At 43.0% G+C, this 22,206-nt stretch overlaps 7 protein-coding genes across 7 annotated transcripts; 1 reads left to right on the forward strand and 6 right to left on the reverse strand.

Moving 5' to 3' along the window:
* Window positions 1-2,314: 2,314 nt before the first annotated feature.
* HD556DRAFT_1450939 (uncharacterized protein) lies at window positions 2,315-2,905 on the reverse strand (the record flags this gene model as incomplete). Its single annotated transcript, XM_041307851.1, has 1 exon — window positions 2,315-2,905. The coding sequence occupies one exon, from the start codon at window positions 2,903-2,905 to the stop codon at window positions 2,315-2,317; it is 591 nt and encodes a 196-aa protein (XP_041152670.1).
* Window positions 2,906-5,490: 2,585 nt separating this feature from the next.
* Window positions 5,491-7,323, reverse strand: HD556DRAFT_1250275 (uncharacterized protein; the record flags this gene model as incomplete). Its single annotated transcript, XM_041298909.1, has 2 exons — window positions 5,491-5,661; window positions 5,722-7,323. The coding sequence occupies 2 exons, from the start codon at window positions 7,321-7,323 to the stop codon at window positions 5,491-5,493; spliced, it is 1,773 nt and encodes a 590-aa protein (XP_041152671.1).
* A 2,018-nt stretch (window positions 7,324-9,341) lies between these two features.
* HD556DRAFT_1314452 (uncharacterized protein) lies at window positions 9,342-10,100 on the forward strand (the record flags this gene model as incomplete). Its single annotated transcript, XM_041300930.1, has 2 exons — window positions 9,342-9,677; window positions 9,711-10,100. 2 exons carry the CDS (start codon window positions 9,342-9,344, stop codon window positions 10,098-10,100), a joined length of 726 nt encoding a protein of 241 aa, XP_041152672.1.
* Window positions 10,101-10,670: 570 nt separating this feature from the next.
* HD556DRAFT_1250285 (DHS-like NAD/FAD-binding domain-containing protein) lies at window positions 10,671-11,878 on the reverse strand (the record flags this gene model as incomplete). The annotated part of the gene is made up of 3 exons (XM_041298911.1): window positions 10,671-11,549; window positions 11,614-11,720; window positions 11,779-11,878. The coding sequence occupies 3 exons, from the start codon at window positions 11,876-11,878 to the stop codon at window positions 10,671-10,673; spliced, it is 1,086 nt and encodes a 361-aa protein (XP_041152673.1).
* A 2,216-nt stretch (window positions 11,879-14,094) lies between these two features.
* On the reverse strand, window positions 14,095-15,785 carry HD556DRAFT_1450942 (DHS-like NAD/FAD-binding domain-containing protein; the record flags this gene model as incomplete). Its single annotated transcript, XM_041307852.1, has 7 exons — window positions 14,095-14,565; window positions 14,625-14,701; window positions 14,773-14,966; window positions 15,024-15,077; window positions 15,131-15,153; window positions 15,200-15,352; window positions 15,417-15,785. The coding sequence occupies 7 exons, from the start codon at window positions 15,783-15,785 to the stop codon at window positions 14,095-14,097; spliced, it is 1,341 nt and encodes a 446-aa protein (XP_041152674.1).
* A 489-nt stretch (window positions 15,786-16,274) lies between these two features.
* HD556DRAFT_1314454 (uncharacterized protein) lies at window positions 16,275-17,794 on the reverse strand (the record flags this gene model as incomplete). Its single annotated transcript, XM_041300931.1, has 6 exons — window positions 16,275-16,519; window positions 16,609-16,730; window positions 16,885-17,032; window positions 17,155-17,188; window positions 17,268-17,386; window positions 17,443-17,794. The coding sequence occupies 6 exons, from the start codon at window positions 17,792-17,794 to the stop codon at window positions 16,275-16,277; spliced, it is 1,020 nt and encodes a 339-aa protein (XP_041152675.1).
* Window positions 17,795-19,438: 1,644 nt separating this feature from the next.
* HD556DRAFT_1450943 (uncharacterized protein) lies at window positions 19,439-22,189 on the reverse strand (the record flags this gene model as incomplete). Its single annotated transcript, XM_041307853.1, has 9 exons — window positions 19,439-19,501; window positions 19,556-19,939; window positions 19,993-20,331; window positions 20,387-20,734; window positions 20,792-20,890; window positions 20,946-21,095; window positions 21,156-21,335; window positions 21,395-21,456; window positions 21,892-22,189. The coding sequence occupies 9 exons, from the start codon at window positions 22,187-22,189 to the stop codon at window positions 19,439-19,441; spliced, it is 1,923 nt and encodes a 640-aa protein (XP_041152676.1).
* Window positions 22,190-22,206: the final 17 nt, after the last annotated feature.

A 22,206-nucleotide genomic window follows, 5' to 3' on the forward strand; every position in this document is an offset into this window, starting at 1 on the left:
CCTAGGCCTGAGATGGATGATTACTAAGTCGGAGGAATAGAACTGTTACGAGGACTTAGTGTGAAGACTAGTGCGAGGACTAATATGTGTATGATATTCAGACTGAGGAAATACAGGAGTATCTACTGGGGTTTATATACTAGAGGCAAGTCTGTGCAGATCAGTAAGCAGAGGGGTAAGGCTATGTACGAGCATGTGGAAATGTATTAGAAAATAAGACGGATCATAGGAAATAAACTCGGAGATGAAATGAGGTACGGAAAATGAGGAAGTCTAACTCAAGAAGGAACATACAAAGGGATAAGGCACGGAAGATAGACGCGGGTCGGATCCGGATGTCCGGAGATGAATGCGTGATAGGTCTGGGTCCGGAACGCAAGGAAGATAGATGTGGGTCGGATCCGGATGTTCGGAAGTCCGGAGACAGGTGATTTACCATAAGGGGATGGGCGCTGATTTAAGGTTTGGGTTCGGACATGACAGATAGGTCGGATCCGGAGATCCGGAGATGTGGATATCAGATCTGGCGTCCGGATATCAGATGCAGGAGTACAGGGATCCGGACAGATAGAGGATTGGGTCTGGAGACATGGACAGGAGGTCCGGAGGTCCGGATGAGGTGTGGGAACATCGTCGGATGTAGGTCCGGAATGCGGGATATGACAGGCAGGATTTTGGAGTTGACCAAAGAGTCTGTAGATATTTGATCAAATCTATTTCATCTGCTAGCTATACTTTTTGTATATAATATCTCATAAATCAGCTTGGTTTTCTGTAATCTTTGCTTGGCATGAATATATTTTTATTGAGCTACTAGAGCTAAAATTGCACTAGAGCCTAATACAGAGTCATTTAAGCCATGCTCTGAAATATAGTGCAAAGGCATTGTTAATATGATGGTTCAAGCCAGACAAAATATCATCAGTACCTCAGTAAGTGTATTATTCTTTCATTTGAAATCATTGAACAAGTTTAAACCAGAAGTGCTTGGGTGAGCTGCTATGAAACTTGTTATTCCAAAGAAAAAATTACTTACTTCTGATATTTACATCATTCATAGATGATGTTAGAAATGCTGTCCATCAGACAGTGAAGAGGGGAAGAGAATGCCCAAAAGAAGTACTTAAAAACAGTGTCTTGGAACTTCAATTATAACCCAGATCTCCTATGAAACTTTGCAACAAAAAATCACCTGGATGGACATCCTTATCCAACAGTGACCATGTTGTTTCAGACAAATCTATTCCAGAAATCACCAAGGGTTGGTTTATGTTTATATGATGTAAATATCATCATTAACATCATCTTCTATAACTTTGAAAATAATGGGAAGCAGTTGATTCTATGATTGATCATGTTTGTGATCACTATCTGCAGGAACCCCCTCACTATCATATCTATCAAAACTAGTGTCTCATCTTCTGTGATCTTGAAAATAGTGAGAAGCAGTTGATTCATATGATTGGTGATGTTGGTGATCACTAGTGGCAGTTCACCCCTCACTAGCATATCTGCCATGGCTAGTGTATCATAAAAAAATTCTTAGCAGTTTATACCTTGGTACATCATCTTCTCTAATGTTTGAAATAACAAGAAGCAGATGATTGGGAAGACTGGTGATGTTAGTGATTAATTGTTGTACTTGACCCCTTACTGTCATGTTCATTCTGTCTGATGCCTCATAAAAAATTACTAGTAGTTTATAACTCAGTATATCATCTTATATAGCATTTATAATAGTGGAAAGCAGTTTCTTCAGATGACTGGTGATGTTAGTAATTACTGGTTGTAGTTGATCCCTCACTAGCATATCCACCATATCTAGTGTTTTATCAGAAATTTCTAAAAGTTTAAAACTTGATATATCATCTTCTGTGACTTTAAAAATGATAAGAAGCAGTTGATTTGGACAATTAATGGTGTTGGTGATTATTAGTTGTAGTCAACTCCTTTCTAGCATGACCATAATGTCTGATACCTTATAAAAAATTCTGTATATCGTCTTTTGTGACCTTGAAAATAGTAGGAAGCAGTGTATTTGACTGATTGGTGGTGTTGGTGAACATGCCAAGTCCAGCACCTTGTAAAAATCATTAGCATCTTATAACTTGGTCCATTATTCTGTGTAACCTTGAAAATATTTAAAAAAAGTTGATTTGAATCATTAGTGATGTTGGTAATCACTGCTTGTAGTTCACTGCTTATTGATATATTTGCTATTTTTAGTGTCTTATAAAAAATTCCTGGTAGTTGAAAACTAGGTATATCATATAACAAAATGCAGCAGTAAAATAAATTGCTCTGAGCTACATAGCTAAAGATCAGAAAAATACCAAGGTGTCAAAGTCAGCAATAACTTGTGGTTGTTACTATCATCAGCATCAACATCTCCTTCTTTTCCTTCCTCATTAAGCACTAGGCTCTTGGATATCAGCATGGTATTGCTGGCAGGATTATGGATAGCATCTTGATGGGCAGCAAGAATAATGTGTCCAAAAAACTCTTGCAAATCTAGGGCCATAGAAATTTGGAAGAGATCTTGAATTCCAGTTCTCTCCAAAGCAGATATATCCAGATTTATCAAGATAGATGTAGGAACTCCTCCCTGAGCTCTGGAATATGCAGCTTGAGTGATTTGTTTGGCGATAGCAGGAAGGTTGGAGTTAGGAATGGGATGAACACCCACAGCCAACACTACATCCACAAGATCCTCATCATGAGCTAGAAGTGAATGTAAATTCGGCTGCTCCTCTTTACAAACCACAATATTTGGACGTCTAATGTCACAATGTCCATAACTGTGGGTGAATGTTGGACAGTTGGTGCACATAGGAAGCTTATCTGAGAGAGACTGTTCCAAAAATATGGCTGATGGTGCCACATGGTTGCAGGAAGTGCAAGACATTTAATCCAGACATCCTAGCAATGGAATGCATCTTGGACAATCAGGTGTCCCTATCTGAAATGACTTGGGAACTCCAAAGGACAACAGTCCAGTGGTCTTTTCTAGGGTATCAATATTTTGAGTGTAGACCCTCAAAAGATTGCCACGGCGGTCCAAAGAGTGGATAGCCTCATAAAGTAGGTTTTTGATAGGTGCCCTCTTTAGATAGTGCATCATGGTCTGAAACACTGATGATGACTTGGTGCAGTCCTACAAAAGAAGTAATGGGTTAGGTATTTCAAAAACATCTAGAACCTTTATATTATGGACCTGACATATAATAGGAAGCAGTAATTCAAAAGGATCAACTGCAGATGCAGATACAGCAGGAATGGATATGTCTGGACCTATAGAGAGTGTATGTAATAAAATAGAGTTTTTTAAGCATAAAATATTTCAAAAGATGGATTTTATCATACTACAAATGACAATCAGATTTTTGGCATTGAAGATGATATCCAGTACCTTCTGAACTTTTTTACCTCTAAAGGTCTCTAAGACAAAATTGCTTTGGGCAACATTGACAATAGATGAAGAAGATTCAGTATGATGAATTGATGAAGGTGAAACACATTGTTTTCTAGAACGGCGCTGATGCATGATTGGGCTAAAGCTTCTGGGTCAGCATATCTATCTAGAATTATTACAGTTGATCTCCCAGAATTACCTGACTTTCATGATGGTCTTCAATGCAAATGCTTTTGTGAATGCCAAATTGGACCAGTGTACATTTGAGAAATCCATATTTGAGAGTCCATCTATGGCCATCATAACAAATAGACCACAAGACCAGCTATCTTTTTGTTTTTGATCATCTGGTGGAGTGTAATGAAGAACCTTCTAGTTTTTGAAACATTGTTCAAGTGATTTGATCTCTGGATATGTTTCATATTTCAGCCAGTGCTCTAGGCCAGCAGCAGCATGCTGTAAATCCTGATAGCAAAATTATAATATCAGATGCCTAGATATTGTAGGTGGATTGAAAATTCTACTCACTTTTTGAGCCCATATAGGATGAATTCCCAAGCTATCAAAGAAACCTATTTCATGGGCTGACCAATCCAGGATCCAGTGAGAGGGACTGCCTCCACATAGAGGAAAAGCCCAACGTCTGGAGTCAAGCATTTTTTTTTTGGTCATCTAAGTCCAAGAAGTTAGAACCAGATCTAGTTTTAATATAGATGTCTGCTAGCCAGATTTCTCTCTAACTAGATGAAACAGTGAATGTGGACCCCATGTTGAATCTCACACGTCCCACCATATGGCTTCCTGCTCTGGAACAGCTTTATACATTGAATCCTCAGATGCATATTGGAAATGCAGTTCTCAATTTTTTTCTCATGACCAAGTGGTATCCTAAACATGGTCAAGGTTCTCTGAGATATGCTGATATGATGGCTGTGGCTCCTCTACTGGTCAACAATATGGACAGAATGCCAAACTTAAAGGAGATCCATACTTTTCAACAAAGACACTTCTTGCTTTCTTCTCAAGAACATCCTCCAACTCAAGTTGGTTTCATCTTGACCATATCTCAACATCACTGGGTGGCTATCTGTTAAGACCGTGCACAAAGGGTAGGACTGATTCCGAGGGGCTTGGCTTCAGCTCGTGCGCTGCGCCCCTTACCCGAGTATGTGCCCTTAATTTCAGAATGATGTCCGAAGGACGTCTGAAGCGTGGGAAAGTTCGGAAGGACTTTCCGGACGAGTGCGGGAAAGTTCCGGAGGAACTTCCGGAAATTACGATGAGGTTTCGTCCTGATACGGATACGTGTAATGGCTACTTAGGACAAGTCCTAAGTAGAAGCAAACAGAGGAAAGGCTGCAAGGACAAAGTCCGAAGCAGAATAGGTCCGGAGGACCGTGGGAAAGTTTCGGACAAACGTCCAGAAACTTCGGAGGATCGGATGAGCGGATAAGCGGAGCTCTGGCCTAGGGAATTTCTCCCTAGGCCCGAGATGGATATTGACTAAGTCAATAGACTAGAACTGATGTGAGGACTTAGAGTGAGATCTAGTGCGAGGACTAATATGATATTCAGACTGAGGAACTACAGGACATATACAAGAGTTTATATACTAAGGAAATAACAGAAAGATCAGTAAGCAAGCGTCCGAGGCTATGTATGAAGCATAAGCAAAGTTATCAAGCGCGAGTCGGAAATGAAGCATAGGTTAATGGATCAGTAAGCATACCGGTAGTAAGTATAACCGAGATACCGAGGACAAGGAATACCGAATAGAGGAATAGGCTGTGTTAACGTTATAGGCACAGGAAATGAATTAGGAAGCTTATTGTATATCGGATTGGACCGGATTGGACCGGACCGAATGTCCGGACAAGAAGCGTGGATATACAGGATATGATATTAGGGCAATAGGACAAAGGATGAATGATGCAGGCTAGCTGCAGAGGTATGGAGGTAAAGGGATCTGGACATGGATGCGCGGATGTGGATGTGCAGAGGTGCAGGGATCCGGATGGGTAGAGGACTGGAGACATGGATAGGGCGTCCGAAGGTCCGGATGAGGCGTGGGAACATTATCAGATGTAGGTCCGGAATACGGGATATGCCAGAATGCTATAGTTGAGAGGTTTATGTGCTTTGAGAGATTTTTGAGCATATCTCAAGCCTTTCAGTCTGGCATCCATGAGGCCAAACCAAATATTGGAAGGGATCCAAAGAATAGGTTGTGATTTCATAAAAGCTTCAGCCTGATTATTATAATTGTTCATGAGCAAATTAAAGTATGAAATTGATGGTCAAATACCTACCTGCTCTTTTAAATGAGGAAGCACCTTCAAAGCAGCCTGTCCACTCATTCTATACTCATCTCTACATCCATAAGCTCTTTGAGAAGCACCTCCACTGTAGATTTCATGCATCCATTGGCATTCTTTGAGATATCCATCTGTAAGATGATAGCCATCTCTATCAGAAATGGACTTGGGTTGATTGTTATTAGGTCTAATGGCCTCATAGCACAGCTGGTAAGCTGATCGGAAGCAGATCTGGTTAGGTCTTGCATTGGCCAAGAGCATTTCTGCCTGAATTCCTCCATATCTTCCCAGAGTGTTGGTGTGGTGAGTGATGCCTTTTCTAAAGCCTCCTTTCTGAAAAGATACCTGTAATGCATCAAGCCTCCAAAGACCCACAAATTGACCAGTGGGATTGAAGCTGATTCCTATATCCAAGTATAGTTCTCCATGATTCCTATCCATCATATAATTCCAGTCCAGGTTTGTGAAGTTTTTTTTCAAAGCTTCATAGGGAGAGTCATATCTGCCATCCTGGCCATCCTTAGTCCATAGTTTGATGCCTTTGCCTTCCAAGACAAAGAAGAAGGATCCATATGGTGCCAACATTGCTTGATCTTTGACTCTAGTTCTCATGCTTCTTTGAATTCTTTCAAATGCCACCTTGGAGACAGGAGTAGCCTTGGGTCTTTGGCTTCCAGGCTGACCAGATCCACCTTTTCTGGATTTATATCTGATTTCATGCACAGTGGTATCCACATAGGGCAGAGAAGAATTTGGTGCCTCCTGAGATATAGAAGGCAGGACCACCTCATTCCAAAATAAATCAATGACATCAAGAGGAATCCTGGTGGCCTTGAGAGATGAGTTGGTACGCTTGTGGATTATTCGTGGAAATAACAGCAGAAAATTGGAAGCATGATTTGCTGTGCTCAGCATTCCAAATGGCACATGAGATATGGAGCTTAAAGGAACAGACTTGGTCCACCACTCTTTTCGTGCAGTACCATCTGGACCCTGGTCATCAGCACTTTGAGGGATGAGAATATCCACATAAATATGGTTGTGCTTGTGAATGGGTACTTGATGATCAATTACAGGAGCCAAGTAGATTCCTAAGCTGAGGGCTGGGCAAAAGTTTGAAGTGACCCAGATGTAGCTGTCAATGTCCACTAAAACAGTGATTTCATCAGGAACATCCATATCCAGCTCCAGGTCTAATATGATTCTTTGGCCTCCAATGAGATGGGCTCCATAGACAAACAGAGTCTCATATGCTCCTTTTTTCTCTGCAGCTAGCCTTTGAGCATCTAGCAACATTTCAGATGCAGCCATGATCCTAATATCACTGGGGATTATTCTTTCCTCCTTAGGAAACATGGAGCTTCTAGACAGACTATGGCTTTGTGCTCTCCAATGACCAACTTGCCAGCTGGGATCATATGTGTCAGATACCCCAATTCTCATCATGCAATCCAAGGTATCCACTGGAGGGCCCAACCAAAACATCTGAGAAAAACTAGGCAGAATTCTGTATCCATAGTCTCTGAAGAGTATTGCAGATCCTAGTCCACTAATCCATGCACTTCTTGATGAGGACCATATTTCTCCAGCATCCATGATAGGCTGCATGGACTCTAGAGTAGGTCCACCCCAATATTGATCAAATCTTCCATCAAAAGGCTGCCATTTGGATGATAAGGTGGTGATATTATGGAAGTGAGTGTCAGGGGTCAAGAAGTGAAAATCTAAGAGCTGCTTCAGATTTTGTGTCATCTGGCTGCTTAGGATCAGATGTGTGATGGGATTATTGTCTTCAGGACCAGGCTCCTCTAGTGTTGGATGATCTGATGAAATGGTTACTGAAGCCTGAGTTTGAACCAGTTTTGGTCTACAGTTGGAGCAGTTATATAGCATAGTGGCAAGTTGAGTGACAATAGCCTGGTGACCACGGGCCATTTGCTAAGATTGTTGTAATCTGGCTGCCAAGACTTCCTGAGAGATATGATCTGCATGGTCCCAATCATTTGGAAGACTGGTTCCAAGATAGAGATAGTGGCTCCACTGGCGTCTGCAGCTGAGTTTCACCATCTCCAAGATTCTAAGACGAATGGTGTGTCCACATGGTATAACCGGTAGCTGTAAACTTCCATCAAGATGATAGCTGAGTCCTTCCTCCAAAAAATGCTCTAATATAGCACATGAGATTGCACCACAATCACAGTTCTCCGTCTGCTGCCCATAGAATCTGGAGTATTCATTAACATGAACAGCAGCAACATCTCCATAAGGCCAGCCATGCAGCATAGCTAACTTTTTCCAATATGATGGCCCATGCCATTTCTCCCAGTTGTTGTGTAGATTGGTTATAGATTGAGTTATGGAAGTGATGTGGTGTCCTAGAATATGGGCAGTTTGGTGGCTATAGTCAAAGATAGTGTCATATCCCGTATTCCGGACCTACATCCGACAATATTCCCATGCCTCATCCGGACCTTCGGACACCCTATCCATGTCTCCAGTCCTCTATCCATCTGGATCCCTGCACCTCTGCACATCCACATCCACATCCACATCCCTTTACCTCCATACCTCAGCTAGCCTGCATCAGTCATCCTTTGTCCCATCACCCTAATGTCATATCCCATATATCCACGTGTCTCATCCGGACGTCTGGTCTGGTCCGGTCTGATCCGATCCGATATACGATAAGCTTCCTAATTCATTCCTGTGCATATAACGTTAACACAGCCTATTCCTCTATTCGGTATTCCTTGTCCTCGGTATCTCGGTTATACTTACTACCGGTATGCTTACTGATCCATTAACCTATGCTTCATTTCCGACTCGCGCTTGATAACTTTGCTTATGCTTCATACATAGCCTCGGACGCTTGCTTACTGATCTTTCTGTTATTTCCTTAGTATATAAACTCTTGTATATGTCCTGTAGTTCCTCAGTCTGAATATCATATTAGTCCTCGCACTAGATCTCACTCTAAGTCCTCACATCAGTTCTAGTCTATTGACTTAGTCAATATCCATCTCGGGCCTAGGGAGAAATTCCCTAGGCCAGAGCTCCGCTTATCCGCTCATCCGATCCTCCGAAGTTTCTGGACGTTTGTCCGAAACTTTCCCACGGTCCTCCGGACCTATTCTGCTTCGGACTTTGTCCTTGCAGCCTTTCCTCTGTTTGCTTCTACTTAGGACTTGTCCTAAGTAGCCATTACACGTATCCGTATCAGGACGAAACCTCATCGTAATTTCCGGAAGTTCCTCCGGAACTTTCCCGCACTCGTCCGGAAAGTCCTTCCGAACTTTCCCACGCTTCAGACGTCCTTCGGACATCATTCTGAAATTAAGGGCACATACTCGGGTAAGGGGCGCAGCGCACAAGCTGAAGCCAAGCCCCTCGGAATCAGTCCTACCCTTTGTGCACGGTCTTAACACATTCAAACCAGCATCTTATGTCATCTTTTGAGGTCTTTGACTTTCACTCCTATTGTAATGGATGTGCATCTGAGGCAGGCCCTCCAAAGTCTAGATGTTGAAAGGATCTGTGACCATAATGGCATGCTCTTTCTTTATGATATGGAAGAAAGGATCATCAAAGAAGACAGTGCTCAGGTTCATAAAATCATGGGTGCCAATGTCAAAAGCCGTCCCAAACCTCTTGCTTTACAAAATCCTACAACAATCTCTGATGACTGGCCTATTGGTTCACAACCTAGCTGGAAGGATGTGGTGCAGATGATTGAAGAACATCCTCAACTTTTAATGAAACCTTGGGTTTATAATCCAATCTGGGATCCAGGAGATATAGATGTTGGCATGCTATTCATTCAATTCACCAGGGAGTTTTGGTTACAGCTGGGTGAAACACAGGCCACCAATGAATTTATGGATTTCATCACCATTAATCCCAGAATCTGTGATAATCTCCAGGAAGCCATGACCTGCTGGTCCTTGGATAGAGTAAACCAGTGAATTATTTCCATCAAATTCTAGGCCTGCAGTGCTGGACTAGAGGGAGACAAACCTGGACGGCCTCATCTGTCATTTGTCCAGAGAAGAACCACATTTTTCCCAGATAAAGACTCCACCTCACCCCAGTCATCAAAGTGGAAGATTTATTGGATAGATGGATATATTGCACACTATCATAGGATGTGCTCTAAACTGCCAGAAACCCAGTTGCAGCATCTTCATAACAGACTGGATATATTATTTGCCAATCTTCAATGCCTTCCAGATGCCAACAAACCTACTGCAAAAAGTCCTGGCTCAACTTGGACCCTGGCATCTGGTGAAGACAGCATCAAGATAGTAACCAATCCATGTTTCTACAGAATACAAAAATTGGAGGAAGAAAGAGGACTGCTAAAAGGCCAGCTGTGATTAGAAGACCTCAAGATTTCCGTCTTACCATTATGACCTTGCAAGGGCTGGATCTCAGAAAAAATAAACCAAAACAAAGAAAGACCCAAGTAGACCGACGTTCTATAAAATCCAAAAGAACTAGAAAGCCACCAACTAGACACATCAAGGTATGATTAAATCACATAACTTCACAGGTCACTTATCCTTTCATCATTATAAAACTAATACCAATCAGAACTGGTCTTCATCACATCACACAATGGCTTCCATGACAAGTGCCAAGAATAAATCCCACAAAAAACTCAAAATAGATCTGGAACATCATTCTGACACCAATACCACTGGCCATCATGACAATATCTCTGAAACAAGTTCACTATTTGGTCAGAATGATATTGATGTTGCAGATGATGGTCAGTCTGAAATAGATTCATTATTTGACTATGATGAAAGTGGAGAGGAAGCAGATGAAGAGGCAGATGACTCTGATGTTAGCATCTGTTCAACATGATAGTGCATATGCCTATAGATTTATTCATGCACTAGTATTTCAAATTCTTTCAAAACTATTGACATAATAAGCTAGATCTAGATCTCAGGTATGTAAAATGGATGATCTACATTTAGAAAAATATGTTTCTTCCCTTTCAAGGAGAATGAGGCTTTAGATGAAAGATCCTGTACCAAGATAGATATAGTTGTGGAGTCTTTAGAGCAGATAGCATCATCTATGGATTGGTCAAACTGATGGCTGAGGGATCTTATTAAATGTTGAGCAAAAATCTGTAAGTCACCTGACACCCAAGTATCAAAAATACCATCCCATTTTGATGAAAGTGGTTTCTGATCTAGATAGATAGATCTGTATCCACCTCTAAACTCCTGAGAATGGACTGCTTGAGAAAACTTGTGTACTGCAGCAATGATACCTGGAATCTTGAGACTGGTGCTAGCAACCAATAAAACATCTGGTTTTACTTTTTTGGAGTTGCCATTTGCATCCCTCATGATGGCTTGTGCTAGATGATCTGCAGCTGGATGTGTCTGACCATAGAGGACTATTGTTGGAGTTAATGTTCCTGATGTGCGGGGACGCTTGTGACAGATTCTTCTTTCATGTTCAATCTGCTCGCAGGCTGGACATAGTGGTAAGCAGCCAGTAACCAGAGTTGAAACATGCAAGTGTAATGGTGACTGATAGCAGCACTTGATACATGCCAGTGTCTCTAATGTACCATGCAAGGGAATGCAACGGGGCATATCTTGAGGGCTGTGCATCTGAGGTATTCCAAATGATAGGCCTGCCTTTGATTCCAGAAAGTCTATGTTTTGTGTGTAGACATGGAGTAGACCACCTTTTTCATCCAACATTTTGAGAGCCAGATGAAAAGGAGTTGGAGATGCTTGAGAACATTCTTGATGCATTATTGCTAATATTTTGCATAACGATAAAGCCTTTGTGGTTGTCTGCATAAAATATTATAAAATCAATGGTTAGATGATAATGATGAGTGAACTACAGCAAAGGCACATTCCAAACATTTGCATCCAGCAAATCCTTACTCAGTGCGCCAGTAGTAAACAGCCCTTGTGATGAACGGAAATCAGGAATTCCTGCTGATACTGATACTCCTGCTCCTGTATTCCTTGTGTTTCAGAACAAATTCTTCAATATATATGTGTGTAGAAGACCCACCACATATAATGATTAGATTCCTAGCCTCTAAAATTGAGGAGATGACTGCTGCAATATCTTCCAATGAAGTTTTATAACCCAAAGGAATTTGCACTACCATGGTATATCCAAATTTCAAACACTGTAATAATGACAGACTTGAAATTTTTTTGATATAGGTCAAACAATGCAAGCCATGATAATCAACAAAATCACTTGACTCTCACGGTTAATAGATAGATATTTCTTATGAATCATCATTTGCTGTAAAAGTCAATTTAATTTGAATTTGAGCTAAATTAGGCTTGATCTAAATAAAATATTTTAATCCTAGAATATCCAGACATCTAAAACATGTTCATACACATCTGATATAATATGTTAAATGATAGCCACAATAGGTCAGCATGCTTATGTGGTCATGGTGTGCATTGCCAAAGCCTTTGCTCTTGCTATTGCATATAGCATGCTCAATTATTTTTGTAATTCTTTCACTATACCATTTAATGTAATTAAATATCATATATTTCACATCTTTAGACCTTTTTAATGTTCATAATTGAATGAATACTAGAACAGGTCCTTTATCTTCTCTCTTGAGCCTCAACTCATTCCAAAAGGCTCCTGAGATTCAACAGTATATCAGAAGAGAGTTCTACTTGCAAATGCTAGCTGAATACTAGTAGCAGCCATGTTGCAATATCAGCTGTGACATGAGCAGTGATGCAGTGAGTCATGTGGTAGTATGTTGTAACTGTAAGATTTGCATTATACATGCAAGTGGATCAGATGGGTCACATGGAAATTCTAGGATTATGATGGCCTCAATTTGAAGATGATAGAATTTTTCAACTTAAACCTCAGAACTTAATCAGTTGCAATCATTTTAATCACTTGTATCAATGATGTTTATTATCATATTATATTGCAATAGATATGAGCACCAACAGACTGAAAGCTACCTCCTCAACATTTGAAATTATGTCAAGTTGAAATCTTCCAGCTAGTCATTAGCATCTTCACTTCAGAGCATTTTGTCTGATCCTACAATATGATCTTCTGGCCTGGATCAAAATAATGGAGAAGGGTGCTTACTCTATTATCCTATGTGTCATATCCCGTGTTCCGGACCCGGACCTATCACACTCATCATTTCTGGATTTCCGGATCCGGCCGACTTCTATGTATCGTCCGGATCCGACCCGCGTCTAACTTCCGTGCCTTATCCCTTTGGTATTTCCCTTATCAGTTAGTACACTTTATTTTCCGTCCCTTATTCATTTCCGTCTTCATTTTACTAAGTTCCGATAGACTAGTGATAGTCGTCCCATATGTTTTCTTCATAGCTTTACATAGCTTCGCACTGCACTTACTGTTCTCCGTTATGTCCTCAGTAGTATATAAACCCCTGTACAATCTCTGTAGTTTCCTCAGTTCGAATATCATCTTAGACTCTGCTCATTCTCTCCTCCGTCTGACTTGAGTTTCTCTCTCGTCGACCTCCGCTCGTCTTAGGATTGACTCCTATAGACTTGTCACCTCCACCTCTACCTCTGGTAGTCCTCTGCTGTTTCCTTTCTAGTTCGGACTTCGTCCGGATTAGTCTTATCTCTTGTTTCCGAATGTCCGCCGGAATTCCCGCGCATCGGACATTGGACTCCGGACATCGCCCAATGCCCTCCGGACATCGTCCGGTAACCTTCGGACATCGTTCGACGACCCTCGGAAGTTAGGGGCACGTACTTGGGTAAGGGGCACAGCGCACGAGCTGAAGCCAAGCCCTTCGGATCTGATCCTTGAGCACGTTCTTAACACTATGCCAAATTCCATCAGGACAATATTCATCATATAATATCAGGATGATTTTCAAATGTCTGATATTAATATAAGCCTATAGACTAAATAAGAATGAAAAGAATACTGCACTAAAGTGAATTTGCCCTAACACCAACATAACTAAATAATAGGGAAATACCCAAGTCTCAGTGTCAGCAATAATTGATCTTCTCCAACATCCCCTTCTCCTTCTTCTCCTTCTTCTTGATTATCACCAAGCTTCATTGAAAAGTCCATGATGGTAAGTTTCTTGGGTATCAGCATAGTATTACTAGCAGGATTATGACGGGCATCCTGATAGGCAGCATGGACCATACTTTTGAAAAAGTCTTGTAGGTCCAGAGCTAAAGAACTTTGAAACAGCCCCTGAATCCCAGTTTTCTCCAGAGTAGGCATATCCAGGTGTAGCAGAATAGATGAGGTAATCTCTTCCTGAGTTTTGAATTGGGTGGCTTGAGTAAATTGTTTGATGATGACAGGAAGATTGGAGCAAGGGATAGGTTAAACACCCACAGCCAGAACCACATCTACAAGACTCTTGTCATGAGCAATAATGTTGTTCAAATCTGGCTGTTCCTCCTTGGATACCACTATATTTGGACGGCAAATACCATGGTGTCCACAGTTGGTGTAAGATTCACAGATGGTGCATATAGGTAGCCCATCTGAAGCAGAGTGATTTAGAAAAGTGGCTGATGGCACCACATGATGACCGAGGGTGCAAGACATCTGGTCTAGACGTCCTAACAATGGAATGCATCTTGGGCAATTTGGTTCATATATGGACTTTGGGACTCCAAAGGATAATCCTCCAGTGGTCCTTTCCCTAGTGTCAATATTTTGAGTGTAGATGCGCAGAAGATTACCACGCCTATCCAGAGAGTGCATGGCCTGGTAAAACCAGTTTTGTGTAGGTTTCTGATTTAGAAGGTGCTTCATGGTCTGAAACACCAATGATGACTGTGTCTGATCCTATTGATATAGTGATATGTGAGGTGCTTTCTAAACTTATACAGCCTTGTATTGCACACCTGCCAGATTATAGGATGCAGTAACTCAAAAGAATCAAACAGAGGTGGAGATTCAGTAGAAACCAATACACCTGGACCTATTGTAAGCAAGTGAGACCCAACAGGATTACTTGAGCATCAAGCTTTCGAAAGGTAGACAAAATCATACCGCAAATGACAATCAGGTTTTTGGCATTTAATATGATCTCCTGAAGGTTCTGAACCTCTTCACTCCTAGAGGACTTCATGGCAAGATTATTCCGAAGGATATCATTAGATGATAAAGATGATGGTTCAGAATGATTTGTGGATGAAGAAATATGGTCTTTTCTTTTTTGAGAACGGCTTGACACTACAGCCAACCTAAAACTTCAGTGTTAGCATGTTCATCTAGAAGTATAGTTGATCCATTAGAATTACTTGATTTTTTCTATGGCTTTCAGTACAGATGTCTTGGTGGCCCTCAGATTAGATCTATGCACACATGAAAAATCCAGGTTTGAAAGCCCAGGCATGGCCATCATGACAAATAGCCCACAAGACCTGTGATCTGTAGGTCTTTGATTGTTAGTACATTGATAGAAAATTCTGCCAACCTTTCTAGCCCAGGCAGGATAAATTCCCAGACCATCAAAAAAACCTATGTCATGGGTTGACCAGTCCACCCAACCTAGGATCCAGTGAAGGGGGCTTCCTCCAGACAAAGGAAAAGCCCAGCGCTTGGAGGCTAGCAGCTTTTTTTTGGTTATCTGAGTCAAAGAAGTCAGAGCAAGCTTGAGTTTATACACAGTGGTTGCTCATTAATGCACTTACCCAAGAAACAATGTTTTCCAGAGTTGTTCCTAGTGAAGTGTGTCCTTGTATGAAGTAGGGGACCAAAGAACTAATGACAACACATCCTGCCTTAGATAAGCTGGTATCTCTACTAGATACCAGAATAGTATATGCATTCATAATGGTGTCCTTAACATGTTCCTTTGGATCACGAAGACAGTCAAGGTCCTCATCTACCACCTCAATACCTCCGATGCATCGGGATAGTACCCTCCTGGCCAAGTATGTTTCACTTGTTTGTGGAGGTAGGGGTAGGGATGTCACATTGTTCATTTGTATGTCTTGTACAATTCCACCCTGGTTCAGAGATGGTGAAGAAGGTACAGGTGGCAGATCAAGATCTGGCATGATTATTAGTTGTCTGATTTGAGATGTGTTGCTGAATTGAAGGATCTGAAGGAAGCCTTGAAAATCACAAAGCAGGGTGAGATGGATGTACTATGGCCATATGTAATGTACCACTTAAGGGGACCTGCTGTGCCTGCTGACTAAAAATTAGTTGTACCTGCTAATTTGAGATAAGTATGTAAAAGAGAGAAAAAGACCATAACCACAGGGTCTGAACCCCCATCTCCTTGCATGAAAGATCTTATGCAACACAATAAATTAACTTAGCACCCATCCATGGAAACTTATGTGATGATAACCTGGTTGGAGCCAAGGATCCCATGGAACCATGTCAATAGCACTCACCTTCTTCCCATGCGCAATCAGGCTTTGTGTCCAAATTATTTTATTTGGTCACCTTACCTTTCTGTGGAATATTTATGGTGGGGATTGGTGTCTGTAAACATGAAATGGGTTTCTGGTTGGCGTGTTGCTTGGCTACCACTACTGCTATGCTGCATGGGTAAATTCTAAGAGACAACTGCCAAGATCCACGACTTCTCCCACTTCTGCAACTGAAGTATGCCCTCTCAAGATGTCAGGCAAGTCTTGTGGGCAAATGTCCAGGTGTTGCAGAATCTTCATAACGACTGCATAGGCACGAGTGTAGCTAGGTGATTGTAAGGCCACAGGTTTCTTTTTCTTGCTGGACATGGATGCTGGGCTTCGTGCCAGAAGCTTCCTAGGATTAAGAACTATGCAACAAAGTGCCAGCAGTGGCCAATAATGCAATACTTTTCAGACAATAAAGTCAAGGGCACTGAGCAAGCAACATTGCAATCACACTTGCCTGATAGTTGGTCTGGTGGCAACCGGGGAATGAGAGCAGCCATCCGCCAGAGGGTGTCATTTATGTATTCGTGAGTTTGCGTGGTGTTTCCTTCAGTGACTTCTAGGGATCTTAAGCTATACGTGTGATGCAGCATTCCGTATGTAAAAAAATGACCTCCACGTGTGAAAGCAGGATTGTATTCTGCATATAATTGGCCAGGTGGCTGGATTCTACAAAGGAGATAGCGATGAGGTAGCTATTCTCGAGGCCGTCCATCCATAGGCTTACAGCAAATCTCCAGGATATAGGGTCACAGTCTCAGCATCATAATCATCCAGGTCACAAGGACTTCGGAGGGATTTTGCAGCTTGAAGGAGCGCCCTGCCATCGTGGGTGAGCTTGTGGAAAAGGAGCGTCCGCAATTGGATGCCGATGACTGGAAAGAAATAGGTGTTCCTGCCTTCAGAGTCACAGTGCGGAGGAATCAGTACCCCGCCCTGGGACACTGAGGCGCATGGGCTGCCAAGATGCATACCCAGTCCAGACGATGAACAATACTTGGCGGTCCGGTGCTAGGCCATCTGGCCCTCATCTAGGGGACTAGGTGTGGATAAACAGTGAATGCAGAGGTGACTGGGTGACACTTATGCCAGTTTGAGCGGTAAACCTACCGCTATGGGACAGTCCAGAACACATCTTTGCTCGTTTGGATTATTTATACCCAAAATCAAATCACCCATCATGCCAGGAACGTGTGGTTGGGCAGGATTTTTCTTCCAAAGCACCATATCTGAGCAAGCGGGATGAGTGTGATCGCATACAAATATTGAATATCCAGAACCTTACCATGCATATCCACAGGCATGGTGCTGTGGATGCCATACCGCTTTTCCAGGTACTCCATAGTTAAGGTTAGGGGCCCGGGCTTCACTGCCTCACGCACAATGACGCACTTTCCTGCTGCAAGACTAGACCGGATTTCCATCAGTAATGACTCATTTTCAGAGAGGGCCCCCTTGAGATGGGTCACAAATCTGGACCCTGGTTTGGAGGCAGGAACTGCTGCGAATTTTTTTGTGAGGCGCAGATCCTCAATCAATACATTTTGTCCATCACATATTACGGTGGGCAGTATCGTGATATGGCCATCATCCCATGTAACAACCTTGGTCTCCAGCGGAACCTGGATACCTGGCATACCTGAGGCCAGATTCAGTCCTCTTGGTTCTGCTAGTGGATCATGAGATGATGCAACTGAATTCCGGGAGAAACAGTTGGTACATGAATAGCTATCATCTGTGGTTTGATCCTGAGCTGAAGAAGGGGTCCAGGAAAATGCAGGCAAGAGTACTCCGGCTGTGGTCAAAGTATTTGGTTCTGACAGTGCCTGGGCAGCGCTCCTGCGCTCACGCAATTTTCGTTTACAAGCAGCTTGGGCATCTCAACATCTCTGCTTGACCTCGGGTGGCAGTTTGCTCTCGTATCTACGGTTATACTCTTTCTTGCGCTCCGGGGATACAACACGTGCCATATCAAAGTTTCTTTTGAACTTGACGCGCCGGTTTTGGTGAGTTTGAGTAGTTCGGTCGGTGAGAGGGGGATAAAGTGGAGCCAAAAATCCAGGTTAGGTTCACACTTCTTCTGCGGACTTTGAAGTGCTGGGCTAGTTTGACCTCTATGTGTAGCTGCCGTTCTTTGTGTTAATGTGAAGAAAATCAGATATATTAACCAGCTAATGATATCTGATTGTACAGCGAGATTCAAAGACGCTTAAGAAGCTATTTGGGCTTAAAACCCGCAGGGTTTTACGACCCGAAACACCGTTTCAAACCTGTGGAGGAAGTCCAGATGAGCCGTGAGGGCGGGTGGGACAACGCAGCTCATGATGCAGGATTGACCGAATCCTGCTCTGGTCAAAAATTGATGCGTCGAGTAGATTCTTATGAGGTTGAAAATTTCAAGTACTGTTCTGTTGACGAGACATGAGCTGCTAAAAAAAGGGAGTGGTGGGCGGGTGCGACGCAAGGAAAGCGTAGTCTAGGAGTGGAGTAGTTGCGAGTACTAATGTTGTAGTAAGAAGCAGGCAGGTGGGAAAAACAAAAGAGCCATTTCGCCACATAGACCTAATTCTATCTACGCCCTCGTGCCTCAGGCTCAAATAGAATACAACTCCTAATCATTCAATCATACCCCTTTTCATGGCTGCCATTATTGGCTCAGCAATTGTATGACCGGTGGCACTCTAAACGGAACAGATACTTTGCTTTTAAGTTGCTCCAGAAAGTTAATAATATGTCAATGCAGGTGCAAAAGTCAAGTGGCTGTCAGGTTTAACCGGGGACCTGATGGTTTTTAAAGATCTCATCTGGTAAATACACAAAATACACTTTTTATATAAACATCACTTGATATCCACCTGCCATTTTTGAACCAAGACCCCGAATGCATCACGTGCTGAATTTTGGGTTTTGGCACCCTGCAATGAAGTTAGGGGTAAAGTAACTCCTATGCCTTGCGATAAATTTCTATTAGATAGCATGGATGACAGCCGGGGAACCACGGTGCCATGTGTGTGGCGGCCCTGAAACCACCTGATGATCCTCAGTGTCGGTGCAACTCCAACAACTGTCAGGGCTTACCACAAAGCATTTTCAGTAGTTTCTACATAGCATCCCAGGTCCAACATAACAAAATTGAACTCGTCAGCTTGTGCCTCTTTGCAGGTCTGGAGAGCTATTGTCCAAGTGGCGTCATGGTCAACATGCTGAGGCACCACAAAATTCCAACAATAATAAGCAGTTGCACCTATGCCCCCCAAAGAATTGACTTCAGAAGACAACCGTCAGAGCTCCCCAGCCACCTGAGGATGAACTGGTGTGATCGCAGCCACCATCCTTTCCACATCCTTGAATTTTATGTTTCAGTTGGAGAGAAGGATGGAAAGATGTGGTAAACATACGGCAGCATGAGCAAAGAGCAACTTGATGTGGGATGTATCTGTCACCTCCATACCAGTATAGCTGGTATAGGTGTCTCCAGGCTTTCCTCCAGTAGGTTTCCTGGAGCCTATGGGGTGCATCCTTCCCCATTCAAAGCGGCGGAACTGGCTGCCCTGTTTAATGGCTTTGGTTTCCTTTTCGGCAGATGCTTCGTGATGGATCTTCTGAAGGTCCTGATGAGAAAATGTGTCAAAGGAAACTCCTGCTAACACAGTATTGGGTGAGCTGGCATCAACCAACAGGGTGACGTCCCGGCCACAGTGTGCCAGCACATCTGCATGGCGAGAGATCTTTTTCAAACCCAAACCCATTAGAGGAACATAATCGGTATAGACCACCCTGCCCTACGATGAAATAATTTCAAAACAGACAGGAATATCAATACCAAAATTCTTACCTTCCCTGTGGGAGGAAGTCGATCAGGATCATTGGCAGGATAGGGCGTGACGACCTTCCCATGTATTTCTGAGTGATAACTGGGTTCAACAGTCCAATACCTGACACACTTGGAATCCTCAGGTTGATGATAGCATGCACGACAACCCCGGGTAACCAGATCCACGCTTTTGTGGAACTTCGTATGAAAACGCTCGGACAATTCTCGTCGTATGCTCCTCAGCTCTGCAGATAACTTCAGAACCAAATGCAGCTCTTCGTCCAGATGAAGGGAATCCAGATCAGCAACGGAGAAACCGCAGATCAAACAGAATAGATGGTTCAATGAGGCCTTGCATATCTGTTGAATACACCGCGTCTATGTAATGGACGGCATAACGAAAGAGTGCACTCACCCAGGTCACAGATGGCGCCTTAGCAGCCAAGGTTGGTAACATCCATCTAACAGCTTCAGCCAGGAAGCATCTCTTGGATGAAAACGCAAATACTGAGGAGTAATTGGACCTAAATGGACATGCATGATTCCGGGACAGGAGCCGCAGAAATTCTCGGGCATTTGCATTTGAACACTGGCTGGTCTGGATCCTGGGAGGTAAGACTCGATCCACCCATGGAAGCAAACAACTAAGCAGACTCTCTTTCCAACGATATCGCTGGAAGCTCAGAGACAAATAAGGGGTCCTGTTCTCCAAACCCACTCGTGGGTTGGAGATCCAGAGGATTTCGTGACCCAGGCCAGAACACTGATACAAGTGTCAAAAATGAGAACAGTTCAATGAATATGAAGGAGGGGTGTTTACCAAGATAACCGATTCCATCCCAGATTTGCGGGTGGTACTCGGTCTTTGAGTCCATTTCCTCATCTCCCGCAGTGCAGTTACTGCCAAAGCCTCCAGCTCCTGATGCACTTTTAAACCATCGATGTTTCTAATGGATTGTCCAAAGGCTGCCTACCTGGGTGCCTTGGTCAAAGAAGTTGGCCAATGCAGTTTTCCATCTAAGACAGCACTCCTCAGCCCCATGGGTCCAATCATAGTTTAATTCCTCGGCATCAACAGTTTCCAGCGGGGAGTCATCTTCAAATAGTTGGTCACGTGTAGTCAGCTGAAGAGTGTTTCACGTCATTTTCGCAGATAGGGGGGCGAGGTTTCTGGAGCCGCTCACCAACAATCCTTGTAAGACCGAACCCCCAGCCACCCCTTGCAGCAAAGCTTTCATGACCTCCTGTTGATGACACATTCTCATTAAACTGAACTGAATATAGGCTCTGCATAACGATTCATCCAACAGCTTAGCCCAATGTAGTTGATGATGGTCTTGATGCCAGGCCTTTGGTCCAAGCATCTATAACATGAGAAGAGAGCGTCATATATATGGTAGACTAAGGGGTGACATGCGCTCACTTCTGGGTCATCACGTAGAAGTACAGACATAGTTTCATCCTCCCACCTAGCAGCTTCTAGTTCTGTAAAATCTGGTTGTAGTACAGCCCTTGATGCCAAGTAATTTGTCCAGGGCGCTGTACAAGACATGGCACTAAGGTCGAGACAAAATCCTGGCTTGTTTGGACAATATTTCCTACCAAGAGACCTGGCGGTAAGAAATAGAAGCTTCTACATTCTTATACAGCCCAATGAAGAACATCAAAAAAAAATTCCTTATACAAGTCTGATCGAGAGGGGTGCATCCAGTTGGTTCCAGACACTGACTAATTTAGGGTTAATGACACCGACACCACCGTGACGGTGACTTGACGTGAGGGTAACGTCCTTATTACAGAGATATGTCACGATTGACTAGACACAGCAGCGTGTCGTGGTGGACGCGCGTCATTGATGTGTCATATGAGATATATAGTATTTCAATGTTATAAAGTTTGTATTAAAGACGATCAACTTACCATCAGGAAGAGCATAAGGAAACACCGACAGATCAGAAGGACCGGAAGAGATATGGAGAATAGATTTGACGGTAATTGAATGTTCACAAGCTTTGGCCCACAGTGCGTTGCATGCGAGAGCCAGAGCTGATTCATCAATGATCCCAGTATTCCCTGTGGAGTGGTACTGTTGTGCTCGATAAGTGTACGGCGTACAAGTCCAGCTTCGACTATCAGACAATGTAGCGGCCATTCCCACAGTGGTTGGGCTGGGGCCGAGCGTTAGCTCGGATTGGACGCTGACGAGATTGCCGCTCATCCATGCACCGACGGAAC

Source organism: Suillus plorans, assembly GCF_016647745.1.
Source record: "Suillus plorans strain S12 chromosome Unknown HD556scaffold_116, whole genome shotgun sequence".
NCBI classification, from domain to species: Eukaryota; Fungi; Basidiomycota; class Agaricomycetes; order Boletales; family Suillaceae; genus Suillus; species Suillus plorans.